The sequence below is a fragment of the Thamnophis elegans genome, chromosome 6 (assembly GCF_009769535.1).
Source record: "Thamnophis elegans isolate rThaEle1 chromosome 6, rThaEle1.pri, whole genome shotgun sequence".
NCBI lineage: Eukaryota > Metazoa > Chordata > Lepidosauria > Squamata > Colubridae > Thamnophis > Thamnophis elegans.
The window spans coordinates 1,806,637-1,823,367 of record NC_045546.1 but is presented as its reverse complement, the minus strand read 5'-3'; the positions used below and the strand labels follow the sequence as shown (position 1 = coordinate 1,823,367).

The following is a 16,731-nucleotide window of genomic DNA, read 5'->3' as shown; positions in this document are numbered from 1 at the left end:
GGTTCTACTCCCCCTGCCCACCTGAAAAGAACTCTGTTCCAACTGCCAGTTGCCTCACGCTCCGTTACCTCAGTTCAAACTGCCAGACATTCCACTCCTTCAATCAGGAACTGTCTGGGGCTCCTTACAGTACTAGACATCGGTACCTCACCACAATGTCTGCGCCTTCCACCTATGGTACGGCTTCCGGACTCAAGGCGGCGGGAGCGATCTTCCCTCAGGTGTTTCAATCACTGAGCATCACTGAGGCAACGGATTGAATGGATTTCTCCTGCATTGCCTCATCACGTAGTTTCGTCACGAAGCACAAGTATCCAACTAGTGCTGTGTATGTCAAAATGCCCTTGGTTGTGGGTGTTGGGATTTAGACTGACATGCAGCGAGACAAGATTTTAAATCTAGCTGCGATTTGAGGTTGCTAAGCTCCTAGGCCCTAAATTTGGAAATGTATTTTAAAACATGGCCCATCCGCAAATCTTCAGGGTCCAAATAAATGCATTTTGGCTCCTGACTTCTATGCCAGTGGTCCCCAAACTTAGCAACTTTAAGAGTTGTGGACTTCAATTCCCAGAATTCTCCGGCCAGAAATAGCTGGCCGGAGAATTCTGGGAGTTGAAGTCCACAACTCTTAAAGTTGCTAAGTTTGAACACCTCTGTTTTATGCTAACAAACTGAAATTTGGAAGGTTTTTAGTTTTTAACTTAAAGGGAGCCGAGATGTTTTCAGAAGTTTTCCCTACAGGCAGTCCTCGACTTACAACAGTTCATTTACTGACCGTTCAAAGTTACAAACGGCACTGGAGAAAGGGACTTAGAGCCTTTTTCTCACACTTAACGACCGTTGCATCCCCATGCTCACAGGATCCAAATTCAGGCATTTGGCAACTGACTCATATTTATGGCCGTTCCAGTGTCCTAGAGTCATATGATCCCTTTTTTTTGCGAACTGGTAGGAACCCACCTCTGGTGTGGGGCAAAGATCTTGAACTTTCAACCGGGTGGGGGAAACCGGGAAGCTTTCACAGATTCGGGTTTCCCCAGATGTGCCAACCTGGCTCTCTTCATCAATTGGAACTCTGAGCAATCCTTTGCCTTGGACTCTGATTTAATTTTGGATGCTATTTGGAACCCCTGACATTACCCCAAATCTGGAAGCTTTACCTTTTGTGAAATAACTAATGATGATAATGTGCGGATAACAGCCCAACTGCTGTGGGTGTTGAGCGAGTGAAACAGCCTCTGCACCGAAGCCATAGCTGCAAAACAACACACAGGATGAACAGACAACACAACCCACACGCACACACGAAATCTGTTTACCTGGGGCGTAACCTGCGGCGGTGGCCGAATAGATGTTCGGGTTGTAGGTGGCTGCGGTGGGGTATCCCGCGGGATAACCTGCAGAGGGAAGAGAACGGATGGTTTAACGGGCAGGAAGGCACAACTTTTCACGGCAACACAAAACGGCAACCGGCTCTTGTGCGAGAGCTCTGCACAAAATAATAGCTGTTGAAACTCGATTTACACTTATTCCCCACAAAGAACAATTAGCTCTATAGAGTCACGAGTCCTGCCAGCCCTGGCTTAATTTATTTATTTTAATTTATCGCACTCTGCCACTTCTGGAGTACCTTTGGTGTGTGTGTGGGGGGGGGGGAGAGAGAGAAGAGAAAGAGACAGAGAAAGAGAGAAGTGAGTGAGAGAGAAAGAGATGAGAGAAAGAGATGAAAGAGAGAGAAAGTGAGATGAGAGACAGAAAGAGAAAAAAACATGAGAGGGAGGGATGAGAGAGAAAGAGAAATGAGAGAGAGAGAAAGATGTGAGAAATGAGAGGGAGGGAGAGACAGAGAGAAATAGAAAGAGAAAGAAAGAGAAATGAAGAGACAGAGAGAGAAAGAGAGAGACACAGAGAGACAGAAAGAAAGACAGAAAGAGAGAGAGAGAAAGAGAGAGAGAGAGAAAGAGGGACAGACAGAGAGAAAGAGACAGAAAGAGACACAGAGAGAAAGAGAGAGCAAAAGAGAGACAGACAGACAGAGAGAAAGAGAGAGAAAGAGAGAGAGAGAAAGAGAGGGGGGAGGGAGAGAGAAAGAGAAAGAGAGACGGACAGAGAGACAGAGAAAGAGACAGAAAGAGAGAGGGAGGGAGGGAGAGAAAGACAGAGAGAAAGAAAGAAAGAGAGAGAGAGAGGGACAGAGACAAAGAGAAAGAGAGAGAGGGACAGAGACAAAGAGAAAGAGACAGAAAGAGACAGAAAGAGACAGAGAGAGGCACAGAGAGAGAAAGACAGAAAAAGAGAGACAGACAGAGAGAAAGAGAGACAGAGAGAGAAAGAGAGAGAAAAAGAGAGGCAGACAGACAGAGAGAAAGAGAGACAGAGAGAGAGGGACAGAGAGACAGAGAGAAAGAGACAGAAAGAGAGAGGGAGGGAGGGAGGGAGAGACAGAAAGAGACAGAGAAAAAGAAAGAAAGAGAGGGACAGAGACAAAGAGAAAGAGACAGAAAGAGACAGAAAGAGAGAGAGACACAGAGAGAGAAAGACAGAAAAAGAGAGACAGACAGACAGACACAGAGACAGAGAGAAAGAGAGAGAAAGAGAGAGAGACAGAGAAAGAGAGAAGAGAGGGAGGGAGGCAGGGAGGGAGGGAGAGAGAGAGAGAGAGAGAGACAGAGAGACAGAGAGAGAGAGAGAGAGATGGCCTATTTTGTATTTCATTTCAGGTAAGGACTTGTCGTCTTCAGCTCTGAGGATTCCCCAGACAGTGTCTGCTAATAAAATCAGCTTTATGGCTTCGAGAAGGAATAGCAACCTCGGAGGGGGGGGGGGGCATTTCAGGGCAGAGTAACCATGGCCGACAGACTCCCCGCGAATGCAAAAGGTCCATAAAGAGGTTTTTGCTTTCCTCCTTGGTTAGCAGGGGTCCTTGGTGCCCTCTGAGCTTGGCTGTTTTTTTGCAGACATTTCATGACCCAACTAGATAACCTCATCAGTACTAGAAAGGAGTGGAGTTTGTAGAGGTAAAGGAGCGGAGGAGGAGGAGGAGGAGGACCTAATTGAAAGTAACAGTTTCCCCTTCCCCCCAAGTCACTGGTCACGATGTCCAATCCAGGGGCCGGCTGGTTGCTAGGTTACCGGCTCCTCCTCAGGTCTGCCACCTGTGAGAATGTCCTTGGCTCCCACAGGAGAACGTCACTGTTTTGGCTCTAAAAACCCATCTATCTATTTCCTCCCTTCCCACGGCTGCGTGGCAACCCTGAAGCCTCCAAGGTGGCTTCGGCCAGGCTCACTTCAGGGTTGACAATGGAAAGCTGGCTCTGTGGAGGGAATGAGACTCACTCCTTGCCAGAATAAATAACCCTTCGTTCCAGTTGTTCATTTTTACAAGGGTTGTGTTCAGGCACTAAATCAGGTTAATTAAAAATCGGCGGCGGTTTGTTCTGGAGAGGCTGAGGATTAACGCGAAGAGAGCGTGCGTCAGGCCTGGACTGCCAAGGCGTCGCTGGAGCGGACAAGATTCTGGCAACGGCGCCTCTCTTTGGGCTGTATTTATAGAAACCGGCCATGCCGAGTGCTAATAGGGACTTGAGCCGAGAGGAAAACCAGCAGAGGTGGACGTCACATAATGTAACTGTCAGGTTTCCGAAAGATACCCTAATTAATTCATGAGCCTCGAGCCACGTTTCAAAAGAAATCCAGCCATTTATTAGGAACAACATTTCGGCAATACCCCAGCAGAGTCAGATCTGACCTCACGTAAGTTAAGGCTGAACTCTGCTCCTGTTCCCCCCCCCCTTCAGCTCAGTCTGTGTCATAAATCACATTATCCAACAAGGTGCTCCAGCAGGCTATAGAATTCCACGCCTCACAAGCCCACTGTAGTAATCTGAGATCGGACTCTAGCCGAAGATATGCATGGAATGCGCTCCCCCCCCCTTTCCTCACCATGGCAACTCGATGACAGACACGGAAATGCTTGATGAGTTGACAGTAACAATCGGTTCGTCCAGAACCGAAAATGTGAACGTACGCCTCCACGCATGCACGCATCAAACACACGGCGATTATATAGGACGGAATAGTGCCGGGGTGAGTAGATGGGCCCAGCCATCAGAACTACTAGTTCACCCGAACCGGTCCGACCAGAAACAGCCCACTTCTGAAAACCAGGCACAGTTGCTAACGGGATGGCAGATCCGGGATACTTTGTGTTTGGCTTGTAAAATGGCGACCTGGGTGGGTTTGTGTCATCCATACCATTTAGGTCCAGAACTGCGATTCCCGGCATTCCATGAGAATGAGGGATTCTGGGAGATGTATGCTCGGTGTTGTGACTCAGCAGAAGTCTCCTGTGAGTCTTTTTGGGATGCAGGATTAACAATGCAGCTGGGGCTCGTTAGTTGGCGTCTTCTGATGATAAAAGGACGGGTGGTGCCACACGCCCTGGTTGCAGGAGTCAACGTTGATTCAACGTTCATTGATCATCGGTCGTGGTTTGTTTGTGAGAGACACTTGGAGAAGTGATTTGCTTTCTGTAACCCTGATTCAAGGAGACACTTGGAGAAGTGAATTGCTTTGTAAGAGTTTTGTTTTGCATTCTGTTATCTTGTCAGAGACTTGATTTATGTTTATTTTTGGACTCGCAGCCAGTCAGAGCCAAGGACTGATAAAGTTCTTTCCTTTTAAGTTTGTCTGCCTGTCGTCTGCGAGGTGGCGCAGTGGTTAGGGTGCAGTACTGCAGGCCACTTCAACTGACTGTTATCTGCACTTCAGCGGTTCAAATCTCACCGGCTCAAGGTTGACTCAGCCTTCCATCCTTCCAAGGTGGGTGAATTGAGGACCCAGACTGTGGGGGCAATATGCTGACTCTGTAAACCGCTTAGAGAGGGCTGAAAGCCCTATGAAGCGGTATATAAGTCTAACTGCTATTGCTATTGCTATTAACGAGCGAAGAAGGGGGGACAGAACACTCGGGATCCTTCCACAGCTGCTAAGCGAAATCACTGCCAGGTGTTAAATTACTCACAGTTTTTATGTGAATCTGTTGACAGAAGATCACAAAAGGGGATCACATGAGCCCGGGATGCTGCAACTGTCATAAATAGAAGTCCGTTGCGAAGCCTCCATGGTCACGGGATCAAAACTCGGAGGCTTCGGAACGGACTCCTATGTATGCTGCAACCATCGTAAGTGCGTGAAACGGTCCGGAGTCATATTTTCCAGAGCCGTTGTAACTTCAAATGGCCATTAAATGGACTGCCATTAAGTCGAGGGCCACCTGTAACTCCAGGGTAAGGAACTGGGCACATCAGAGCCGAGGTGGCGCAGTGGTTAAATGCAGCACTGCAGGCCACTTCAACTGACTGCTAGTTCAGCAGTTCAGCGGTTCAAATCTCACCGGCTCAGGGTTGACTCAGCCTTCCATCCTTCCGAGGTGGGTGAAATGAGGACCCGGATTGTGGGGGCGATATGCTGACTCTGTAAACCGCTTAGAGAGGGCTGAAAGCCCTATGAAGCGGTATATCAGTCTAACTGCTATTGCCATTGCTATCAAGGTGTCGAACATGCCTCCTCGACTCCAGGAAAACAATTTGCATTTTCCGCTTCGATTCACCGGTGCGAACATCTGCCGTTTTTTTCTCTGCCCCCAAATAAAAGCCGCATTTGCTCGGGAGGGGAGGGAGACCCCCCACGGTGTGACACTGCGAAGAGTGTGCTCCGTGTCTAATTTCACGGGTCGTTACACCCTCGATCAAACCTGCATTCCAAGACTCCCGAACCGAGGTTAAAAGCCTGCCAGGAGAGGCAATTACATTTCAGGGGTCTTGAACGGAGACGCCTCCGATGTTGATGAGACGGGAGACAACAAATTTGGGTTGGGGGAAGGTAACAATCTCCTCCCTCCCTCCCTTCTGTGCGGCTGAGTAGCAACATTAACAGCCCCTTCCCGTGAAAATGTCATGCGACCGCTATTTAGCTGCGCGATGGAACGTGCCAGCGGGCTTGGGAGAAACGGCGCATACTCCGTGGAGCTGAGTAAAGATCTCGCGAATCTGGCATGGAAGTTGCTGTGAAATTCTTTGTCTGCCAGGAAAAATATATATCTGCAAATGAAGGCGAAAACGGTTTCATGCACCAAATGTGAGGGAAATCGCATTCCTCTTGACTTTGGACTACCTAATTATGACAATTTAATTGATTCTAGGGTGCCCAGATGGACTTTGGAATAATCCTGGGCCAATAATAATAACAACAACAACAACAAACAACTGGTGGGAACATCAGCCTGAAAAAGTCACCGAAAATCAGAGGGGTCAAGATCTTGTGGGATTTCCGTATACAAAAGGAGAAAATACTGGCGCATAATACACCAGACATCACACTGGTTGAGAAAAATAAGGTCACAATCAAAGACATTGCAATACCAGGTGATAGCAGGGTCGCCGAGAAGGAACAGGAAAAAATCACAAAATACCAGGACTTAAAAAATCGAAATTCAACGACTATGGCACAAACCAGCAGTGATAATTCCAGTGGTAATTGGCACACTGGGTGCTATTCCAAAAGCACTGGAATTACATTTGAAACAGTTAAAAATTGACAAAATCACCATCAGTCCAATGCAAAAAGCCGCACTGCTTGGATCCGCACGCATATTACGAAAATACGTTACGACGTCCTAGGCCCCTGGGTGGGGCCCGACTAGTAACCAATGCCAAATCCGGCGAAACAACTGGCCGCTGGGATACAATTGTATAACAACAACAACAACAACAACAACAACAACAACACCTCGCTATTTGGACATTCTAAATTTATCGGACTTGAACATTCTGATTCTACAAAAAAACACCCTACTTGGAACAACTTATATCCTCCGACGTTACCTTAACGGTTCCTAGGTCCTTGGTTAGGACTCGAGCTGTTGAGCTACCAACCAGCCCCAAAGGCTGTGAATCTCACCAAAAATTAACCAATCATCATCATCATCATCTTCCATACAGCAAGGAAAAATGGAAAAAATGGAAGGAATAGAACTGGGAAATGGAAATAGAGTGAAAGCATTAGCAAAGGATGATGGTTACAAGTACCTAGGCATATTGGAATCAGATAACATCTTGAATGGAAAAGTCAGAGAGTCAACGCGAAAGGAATACATCAGGAGGGTCCGCAAAATATTAAAATCAAAGCTGAATGCTGGAAACATAATTAAAGCCATTAATACATAGGCAGTTTCAGTGATACGCTACTCAGCTGGAATCATCAACTGGACTTTGGCTGAACTGGAAAACGTGGATCAGAAAACGCGCAAACTTTTGAATATGTGCCACGCTTTACATCCACAAAGTGACATTGACAGGTTGCACCTGCCACGAAAAATAGGGGGCAGGGGGCTATTGCAAATCCATCAAACCGTAGAAGAAGAGAAACGAAGTTTTGAATGATTATGTGAACCAAAGTACAGAAAAATTGCTGCAGGCTGTGAAAACGGAGAAGAGTATAAAAACAACAGAAACAAAGGCAGAATATAAGGGAAAAACATGAAAGGATGAAAGATTAAATAGATGGAAAACCAAACCTTTGCATGGACGGCCCTTGAAATGTGATGACAACTTGACATGGACATGGCTTAAGATGGGAACCGTCAAGAAAGAAACGGAAGGTTTAATCCTGGCTGCTCAAGAACAAGCACTACAAACTAATTGCCACGAAAGCGAAGATACAAAAATCCACCGAAGACCCAAACTGCTGACTTTGCAACACCACAGTCGAAACTTTAATATGTGGAATGCAGCAAAATTGCACAAACTGATTAAAAAACCTGACGGGACCGAGTTGCTAAATTAATCCACTGGTCGTTATGTAAAAAATACTACTTACCTGTATCCAAAAAGTCATGGGAGCACAAAGTGGAAAAAGCTATCGAAAATGAGACGGTGAAGATCTTGTGGGACTTTCGAATATAGACAGGTTGTCATTTGGAACACAACACGCCAGATATCATGATTGTAGAAGGCCGAAACATACAATTTATTGATTTCGCGATAGCAAGAGATGCCAGAGTAGAAGAAAAAGAACTGGGGGGGAAAAATCACATTCTTGGCCATCATGGCTTCTTTTTCAACTGGTGAAACCACCTTTAGTTCTGAGGCCCTGATCATGGCAGCATTAAAACAGCTCTTTATATTTACCTTCCTCAACAGTAATAACTGTGAGAGGGGATCTTGGAGTCCTAGTGGACAACCATTTAAATAGGAGCCAGCCGTGTGCAGCAGCTGCCAAAAAAGCCAACACAGTTCTAGGCTGCATCAACAGAGGGGTAAAATCAAGATCAGGTGAAGTGTTAATATCACTTTATAAATGTCTTGGTAAGGCCACACTTGGAATACGGCATCCAGTTTTGGCCACCATGCTGTAAAAAAGCTGTGGAGACTATAGAAAGAGCGCAGAGAAGAGCAACAAGGAGGATTCGGGAACTGGAGACTAAGACATATGAAGAACGATTGAAGGAACTGGGTATGTTTAGTTTAATAGAAAGAAAGACCAAGGAAGACATGATAGCAATATTCTGATATCTCAGGGGTTGCCACAAAGAAGAGGGAGTCAAACTATTCTCCAAGGCACCTGAGGGCAGGACAAGAAGCAAAGGGTGGAAACTAATCAAGGAGAGAAGCAACTTAGAACAGAGGAGAAATTTCCTGACAGTGAGAACAATTAACCAGTGGAACAGAAGTTGCCTCCAGAAATTGTGAAAACCCCAACACTGGAAGTCTTTAAGAAGATGTTGGATAGCCATTTGTCTGAAACGGTATAGGGTTTCCTGCCTAGGCTGGGGGTTGGACTAGAAGACCTCCAAGGTCCCTTCCAACTCTGCTATTGTATTGTATTGTATTATTTATGAATGCAAGATAGAAACCTGGATAAGTTAAAATAGCAGGCAAATATACATTCTCTCTCTCTCTCTCTCTCTCTCTCTGTGTGTGTGTGTGTGTGTATTTGTGTTTGTGTATGGGTGTGTATTTATGGGTGTGTATGGCAAATCTAGACAGCCTACTAAAAAGCAGAGACATCACCTTGCCAACAAAAGTGTGTCTAGTCAAGGCTGTGGTTTTCCCAGTTGCCATGAGCGCCAAAGAATGGAGGCCTTTGAACTCTGGTGCTGGAGAGGACTTCTGCATTGAGTCCCTTGGATGGCAAGGCCATCCAACCGGTCAGTCCTAGAGGAGATCAACCCTGGCTGCTCTTTAGAAGTCCAGATCCTGAAGAGGAAACTCAAAGACTTTGGCCACCTAAGGAGAAGGAAGAAGGACTCCCTGGAGAAGAGCCTCATGCTGGGAACGATGGAGGGCAGAAGAAGAAGGGGACGGCAGAGAAAGAGGTGGCTGGATGGAGTCACTGAAGCAGCCGGCGTGAGCTTCAATGGACTCCGGAGGATGGTAGAGGACAGGAAGGCCTGGAGGAATGTTGTCCATGGGGTCGCGATGGGTTGGACATGACTTTGTAACTAACAACATCAACACACATCTATATGGTGTGTATATATGGCTAAGCTTCTCTGATCCTTTGAGAACAGCAGCTGTAATAAACGGTGTTCAACAGACCTGCATTTAATTTCGCGTCTCTTCTCTCCAATTTTAAATTCTTTCCTGCAGCATTTAATTGCTTTCCTAATATCGGCGATATAATCTCTCTCTCTCACACACACAAACAGTTGTTGAAAGGATTATGGCCAATTTTTTTTTAAAAAAGACAAAGCTGTATTTTATTAATATGGAAATCAGAAATGAACTTCTGTGTTCACCTTAAGGGAGGCCCCCGGCACCTCTCCTCATTTCCAGTTTTCAGAGGATTATAAATTGACGGAATAATAAAATTTGGCTTGAAGATTAGTGAGCTCCCTAGACCGAGGAAGGCGAGATTTGAAATTCTGGTCTTGATAGACAGACGGGCAGGTGTCAAGAGGCTGAAAATGAGGGTTGTGGCCCATCAGTGGCCAGCAAAGCCGGTGGCAGACTCAATACAATACAATAGCAGAGTTGGAAGGGGCCTTGGAGGTCTTCTAGTCCAACCCCCTGCCTAGGCAGAAAACCCCATACCGTTTCAGACAAATGGCTATCCAACATCTTCTTAAAAACGTCCAGTGTTGGGGCATTCACAACTTCTGGAGGCAACTTCTGTTGCACTGGTTAATTGTTCTCACTGTCAGGAAATTTCTCTTTAAGTTCTAAGTTGCTTCTCCCCTTGATTAGTTTCCACCCATTGCTTCTTGTTCTACACTCAGGCAGTGAGGAGGTTGGGGGTGGAACATGGGCCAGTCCTGGGGTCTCTGGGGAAGGCTCAGATGAGGGCTCTGCGTTGGACCCGTAGTAAATATTTTTAGATTCCACCACTGGAGAGAATATGTTGTGATATAACGGCACGTCACCACGCAGGTGCCCTGAACCAGGATGTGGTTAAGGGATGTGATAATAATAAATTTATAATCTCCTGTCGTGCCGGTTTGATGTCTGCAATTTTCAGGAAGACTTTTCGGTTTGTTTTCCATCAACATGAATCAGTGGGGAGCCCAGCAATACACAGATAATCCTCCACTTGCAACCACAAGAAAGGGGGGGGGGTTGGACTAGAAGACCTCCAAGGACCCCTTCCTTGCACTCCCTTATCCTGAAATTGCTAAGCATAGTAAATACATTGCTTAGATCCCAATAGACGCCGTTTCTGTCACGAAATCCATTTGAAAAATCTTCTTTGGCCAATAAATCCGGTACATCATCTTTGCGGAGAGCTGATTTCGTGAATCCCTTATCACAGACTGGCAGGTAAGCAGGTATTGAAGGGGAGGGGGGAATCCATTAGTCAACCAATTAGCACAGTGTTTCTCAACCTTGGTCACCTGAAGAGGCGTGGACTTCAACTCCCAGAATCCCCCAGCCAGCAGAGCTGGCTGGGGAATTCTGGGAGTTGAAGTCCACGCCTCTTCAGGTGGGCCAACGTTGAGAAACACTGAATTAGCATGAATCACTCGGTCCAAAAAAATAAAATAGAAATCTAACATCTATATGGGAAGGATGAAATTGCTTTGTTACATGAGTTCAAGCACACCGGTCACTTCCCTCGGTTAAAAATTAGCGAGGTAAGGAGAAAGCACCAGGCTTAAGAAGAAGAAGAACAGGCAGCCAGCAAAAATTAAGCCCCTTAAACAATGTTGTTTTGAACACACACAAACTACGAGAATAGCAATAGCAATAGCAGTAGACTTATATACCGCTTCATAGGCCTTTCAGGCCTCTCTAAGCGGTTTACAGAGAGTCAGCATATTGCCCCCAACAATCTGGGTCCTCATTTTACCCACCTCGGAAGGATGGAAGGCTGAGTCAACCCTGAGCCGGTGAGATTTGAACCGCTGACCTGCTGATCTAGCAGTAGCCTGCAGTGCTGCATTTAACCACTGCGCCACCTTGGCGGCTTATTGATTTTGTTGTGAACTTGAATTCGGCACCCAACGCAGAATCCCAACGTTGAAAACACAGCAGAAGGCTGGTTGGGTCCAGTGGCTAAGGCAGCGGACTAGAGAGTGGGAAGTTGGGAGTTCTAGTTCTACCTTACGGGAGTATAGCCGACTGGGTGACTTTTAAGCCAGTACACCAGGAAACGGTGAGTTTTAGTTTTGGCCTTGGGCATTCCAGCTGTCTGGGGGGGGTCTTTCAGCCGACCACTAGGAGACGGGGAGTTCTAGTTCAGCCTTGGGCATGAAAGGCCAGCTGTGTGACTTTGGGCCAATCGCTAGGAGACGGGGAATTCTAGTTGTACAACGGGGAATGACAGCCGGCCGGGTGACTTTGGGACGATCCCTAGGAGACAGGGAATTCTAGTTGTACCATAGGCATGACAGCTGGCTTTGGGCCATTCACTAGGACAATGTTTCTCAACCTTGGCAACTTGAAGATGTCCGGACTTCAACTCCCAGAATTCCCCAGCCAGCATTCGCTGGCTGGGGAATTCTGGGAGTTGAAGTCCGGACATCTTCAAGTTGCCAAGGTTGAGAAACACTGCACTAGGAGACAGTGAGTTCTAGTTGGGCCTTGGGCATAACAGCTGGCTGGGTGACTCTGGGCCATTCCCTAGGAGACAGTGACTTCATAATTAGTAATCCCCGCTCCCAGATAAGCAGGGTGGCAGGGGGCATTCTGCATGAGTGGGCAGAGGGCAGAATCTCACCTTGGAGGACTCAATTCTAATTTTTAATCTGCCAGCAGCTCTGCTGTCACCTGGGAAGGGAGCTTTCTTAGTAGATGATGCAGAGGTGATGCACGAAGAAACCATCGGTGTGAACTAATTTTGCTGACGCCGGACAAAATGAATAATAATTGGACGGAGGAGACGTCTCTGCGAGGAGTCTTTATATATTGACATAATTACTCGGCAGAAGGGGAATTTCAGAGTGGGATAATATCAGCATAAGCAAAGGGAGGGGGGGAGAGATCCTGAAAGACATCTAACTTGCTCTTCAGAAAGGTGAGACCAGAGATTAAACCAGGATATGCAACTATGGTCCCTATGGACTTCAACTCCCAGAATCCCTGAGCCAAATATGGCCTCTTTACAACCTGTGGACTTCAATTCCCAGAATCCCTGAGCCAATTATGGCACCTTTATGACTTCTGGACTTCAACTCCCAGAATTCCTCAGCCAAATATGGCCTTTACTACCTGTGGACTTCAATTCCCAGAATCCCTGAGCCAATTATGGCACCTTTATGACTTCTGGACTTCAACTCCCAGAATTCCTCAGCCAAATATGGCCTTTACTACCTGTGGACTTCAATTCCCAGAATCCTTGAGCCAATTATGGCACCTTTATGACTTCTGGACTGCAACTCCCAGAATTCCAGAGCCAATGATCTCGTTATGACCTGTGAATTTCAACTCCCAGAATCCCTCAGCCAGCATATGGCTGCCTCAGGAATTGTGGGAATTGAAGTCCACAAGTCATAAAGTGGGCATAGTACCTCACTTAACTGTCTTGCTTAGCAACATAAATTTTTGGCTCCATTGCGGTCGTAATTCGAGGACTCCTTGTATTGTTAGTCCCCGACTTATCAGGGCCAAAAATTCTGTTGCTATGCAAAACATTTCTTAAGGGAGTTTTGCCCCATTTTACGACCTCTCCTGCCCCAGTTGCTAAGTAAATCCCTGCAGTTGTTCAGTTAGTGACACGGTTGTTAAGTGAATTCGTCTTCCCCGTCGACTTTGCTTCTCCAAAGGTCGCAAAAAGGGATCATGTGATCCCAGAAGGCCGCAACCGTCAAAAATATGAGTCCGTTTGCCATAAGTCTGAATTTTGGTCACGTGACGCAACAGCCATAAGTGTGAAAAACGGTCGTAAGTCTTTTTTTTTTTTTTTAATGGTAACCCTTGTTGAGGATTGCTGCTTTCTTCGTTGGCCTACCTTTCGCGGCAAAACATTGTGCGTCAAAACTGGGACAGACGGCAATTAACGAACAAGAACTCCCGCTATTTTTAATTACGGTTTTCGCTTCCGCGGCGCATCAACACACAGCTTGCCCTGGTATTAGTAAGCGGAAGGCATCCTCGGAGTATTATAATCATTATCTTCGGTGTGCAAATTCTCCAATTGCTTCTCTAGGCCATTTTTTAAAAAAATGGGTGGACTTCAATTCCCAGAATTCCCCAGCCAGCCATGCTGGCTGGCTGGGGAATTCTGGGAGTTGAAGTCCATCATCTTAAAAGTCGTCACGTCGGGAAAAACACGGCTCTAGATATCAGCTAATTCTCTCAGTTGGATGTTTGTTCTCGGCTGCCGTTTCATTTTAATTTTATTTTTCCTTCTGTTCTGCGTTGATGGGTAGTCCTCGACATACGACCAGAATCGAGTATCAAATTTCTGTGGATAAGCAAGCTTAACTTAACTCCTTGACTCTTTTGGGGGCAGCCCCTGAGATGTCACGAGGCTGCTATCCTATCGCCCTAGTCCTTCCTTTCATTAAATTAGACATAGCCAAAGTTAGTAGGGACCTTGGAGGTCCTCTAGTCTGACCCTCTGCTTAAGCAGGACATCCTATACCATTCCAGTCAAATGGCTGTCCAGTCTCTTCTTGAAAACCGCCAGTGTTGGAGGACCTACAGCTTCTGGTGGCAAGCTGTTCCACCGGCTAATTCGTTTCACTTTCAGGAACTTTCTCCTTCGTTCTAAGTTGCTTCTCTCCTTGATCAGTTTCCATCCATTGCTTCTTGCCCTGCCTTCAGGTGCCTCCGAGTACAGGTAGTCCTCGACTTATAACAGTTCACTTAGCGACCTGTTGAAGTTACAGCAGCACTGAAAGGAGGGACTTATGACCAATTTCCAGTTACGACTGTTGCAGCATCCCCAGGGTCAGCATTCAAGTGTCTGACCACTGGTTCGTACTTATCACAGTTGGGGGTCACGCGATCTCCTTTTGCGACCTCCTGGGAAGCGACGTCAATGGGGAACCCGGATTCAATTTACGACCGTGTTACTTTTTTTATTATTATTATTTTTTAAACTTTTTATTTTCCATTTTCATAACATATAAATCACATGTATACTATTACATAGCCAATATCATGTTGTGTTATTAAATAATTACATCAACTCATCTTGCCATCAACTACCGAAAAAATAAAAAGAAAAAGAAAACCGATTATTGGCTCTTCTGCTCTCCATACACCATGTTTATGCCTTATCCAACACTTTCTTCCGCCTCTCTCCTCCCCCTCCCTACCTCCTTTCTTCCCTCCATCATCCTCTTCTACTCTACTTCCCCTTCCTTTCTCCTTCTCCTCTCTCCCCTTTCTTTCGTGTTACTTATTTAACAACTCCAGAGATTCACTTAACGAACGTGGCAAGAAAACTTGTAAAAAGAAGAATCAAAACTCAAATTTCTCGCTTAACAACATACATTTTGGGCTCAATTGTGTTTGTAAGTTGAGGATTACCTTTATAGATTGACACACACCCTTCTTTGGGGCAACTCCCCAAATATTGGAAGACTGCTATCATGTCTCCCCTGGTCCTTCTTTTCATTAAACCAGACATACCCAAAATTCCTGCAACCGTTCTTCGTATGTTTTAGTCTCCAGTCCCCTAATCCTCTTGGTTGCTCTTCTCTGTACTCTTTCTAGAGTCTCCACATCTTTTCTACATCGGGGCGACCAAAACTGGATGCAATAATCCAGGTATAAGAGCAACAAGGATGATGAGGGGACTGGAAGCTAAAACATATGGAGAACGGTTGCAGGAACTGGGCATGGCTGGTCTAGAGAAGAGAAGGACCAGGGGAGACAGGAGAGCAGCCTTCCAATACTTGAGGGGCTTCCACAGAGAGGAGGAGGGGGTCAAGCTATTCTCCAAGGCACCCGAAGGCCAGACAAGGAAGAACGGATGGAAACTGACCAAGGAGAGATTCAACCTGGAAATAAGGAGGAACTTTCTGACAGTGAGAAACAATCAACAATGATGGAACAGAAGTTGCCTTCGGAGGTTGTGGGAGCTTCATCCCTGGAGGCTTTCAAGAAGAGACCGGACTGCCCTCCATCAGAAACGGTGTAGGATCTCCTGCTTGGGTGGGGGGAGGGGTTAGATTAGATGACCTCCAAGGTCCCTTCCAACTCTGTTGTTCTCTATTCAATGGAAGAGAAGTTGCCTTCAGAAATTAGCAATAGCAGTTACTTATATACCGCTTCATAGGGCTTTCAGCCCTCTCTAAGCGGTTTACAGAGTCAGCATGTCGCCCCCAACAACAATCCGGGTCCTCATTTTACCCACCTCGGAAGGATGGAAGGCTGAGTCAACCTTGAGCTGGTGAGATTTGAACAGCCGAACTGCAGAACTAGCAGTCAGCTGAAGTAGCCTGCAGTGCTGCATTTAACCACTGCGCCACCTTGGCTCTTAGAATATAATATAGTGTAATATAGCAAGAGCAATAGCAGTTAGACTTATATGCCGCTTCATAGGGCTTTCAGCCCTCTCTAAGCGGTTTACAGAGTCAGCATATTGCCCCCAACAACAATCCGGGTCCTCGCTTTACCCACCTCGGAAGGATGGAAGGCTGAGTCAACCCTGAGCCGGTGAGATTTGAACAGCCGAACTGCCGAACTGCAGTCAGCTGAAGTAGCCTGCAGTGCTGCATTTAACCACTGCGCCACCTCGGCTCAAGACGTTGTGGGAGCTTCGTCCCTGGAGGCTTTCAAGGAGAGACTGAACTGCCATCCGCCAGGAATGGCGTAGGCCAGGGTCTTCTGTTTGAGCAGGGGGTTGGGCTAGATGACCTACAAGGTCCCTTCGAACTCTCTTCATCTTGCCTCTAACTCCAAGCGGGGTCTTTATCGAGGCTTTATCAAGCAAAGTTGAGAATCCGGTGTCCTTTTGAGTGGCGCCTGCCTCTCTCTGTTGGCGCGCCAGGCGTGCCCACTGCATCTCTCTGCGGTACTGCGAAAATATTAATTTTTTCTTTCCGAGGGAGACGCACGCGGGAGGGGAAAGGAAGCCTTTTTACATGGAAACGGCCTTGATTCTTCCTTGCTCGCAGCAAAAGCGCCCTGGGAGCTTCAGAGGCTGGTTTAAAACCCGCCCCTCGTAGGCACTTGCTTTTGACAGATAAAACAAGCGCCCTCAACGCTGGCGGCGGTTTCAAGGTTACGGATCAAAGCGGGAGGGGAGGGAGGGAGAGAGGGGGGGAGGAAGGGGGGCATG

The 16,731-nt window shown here is 46.7% G+C and overlaps 1 protein-coding gene across 1 annotated transcript in view; it reads right to left on the bottom strand.

Moving 5' to 3' along the window:
• The window catches only part of FAM168A (family with sequence similarity 168 member A), an 85,293-nt gene that overhangs the window by 9,381 nt on the left and 59,181 nt on the right, over nt 1-16,731 (bottom strand). Inside the window, exon 3 of the mRNA XM_032220000.1 lies at nt 1,320-1,397. Within this exon, the coding sequence (XP_032075891.1) occupies nt 1,320-1,397 (78 nt within the window). The remainder of the gene's footprint in view (nt 1-1,319; nt 1,398-16,731) is intronic.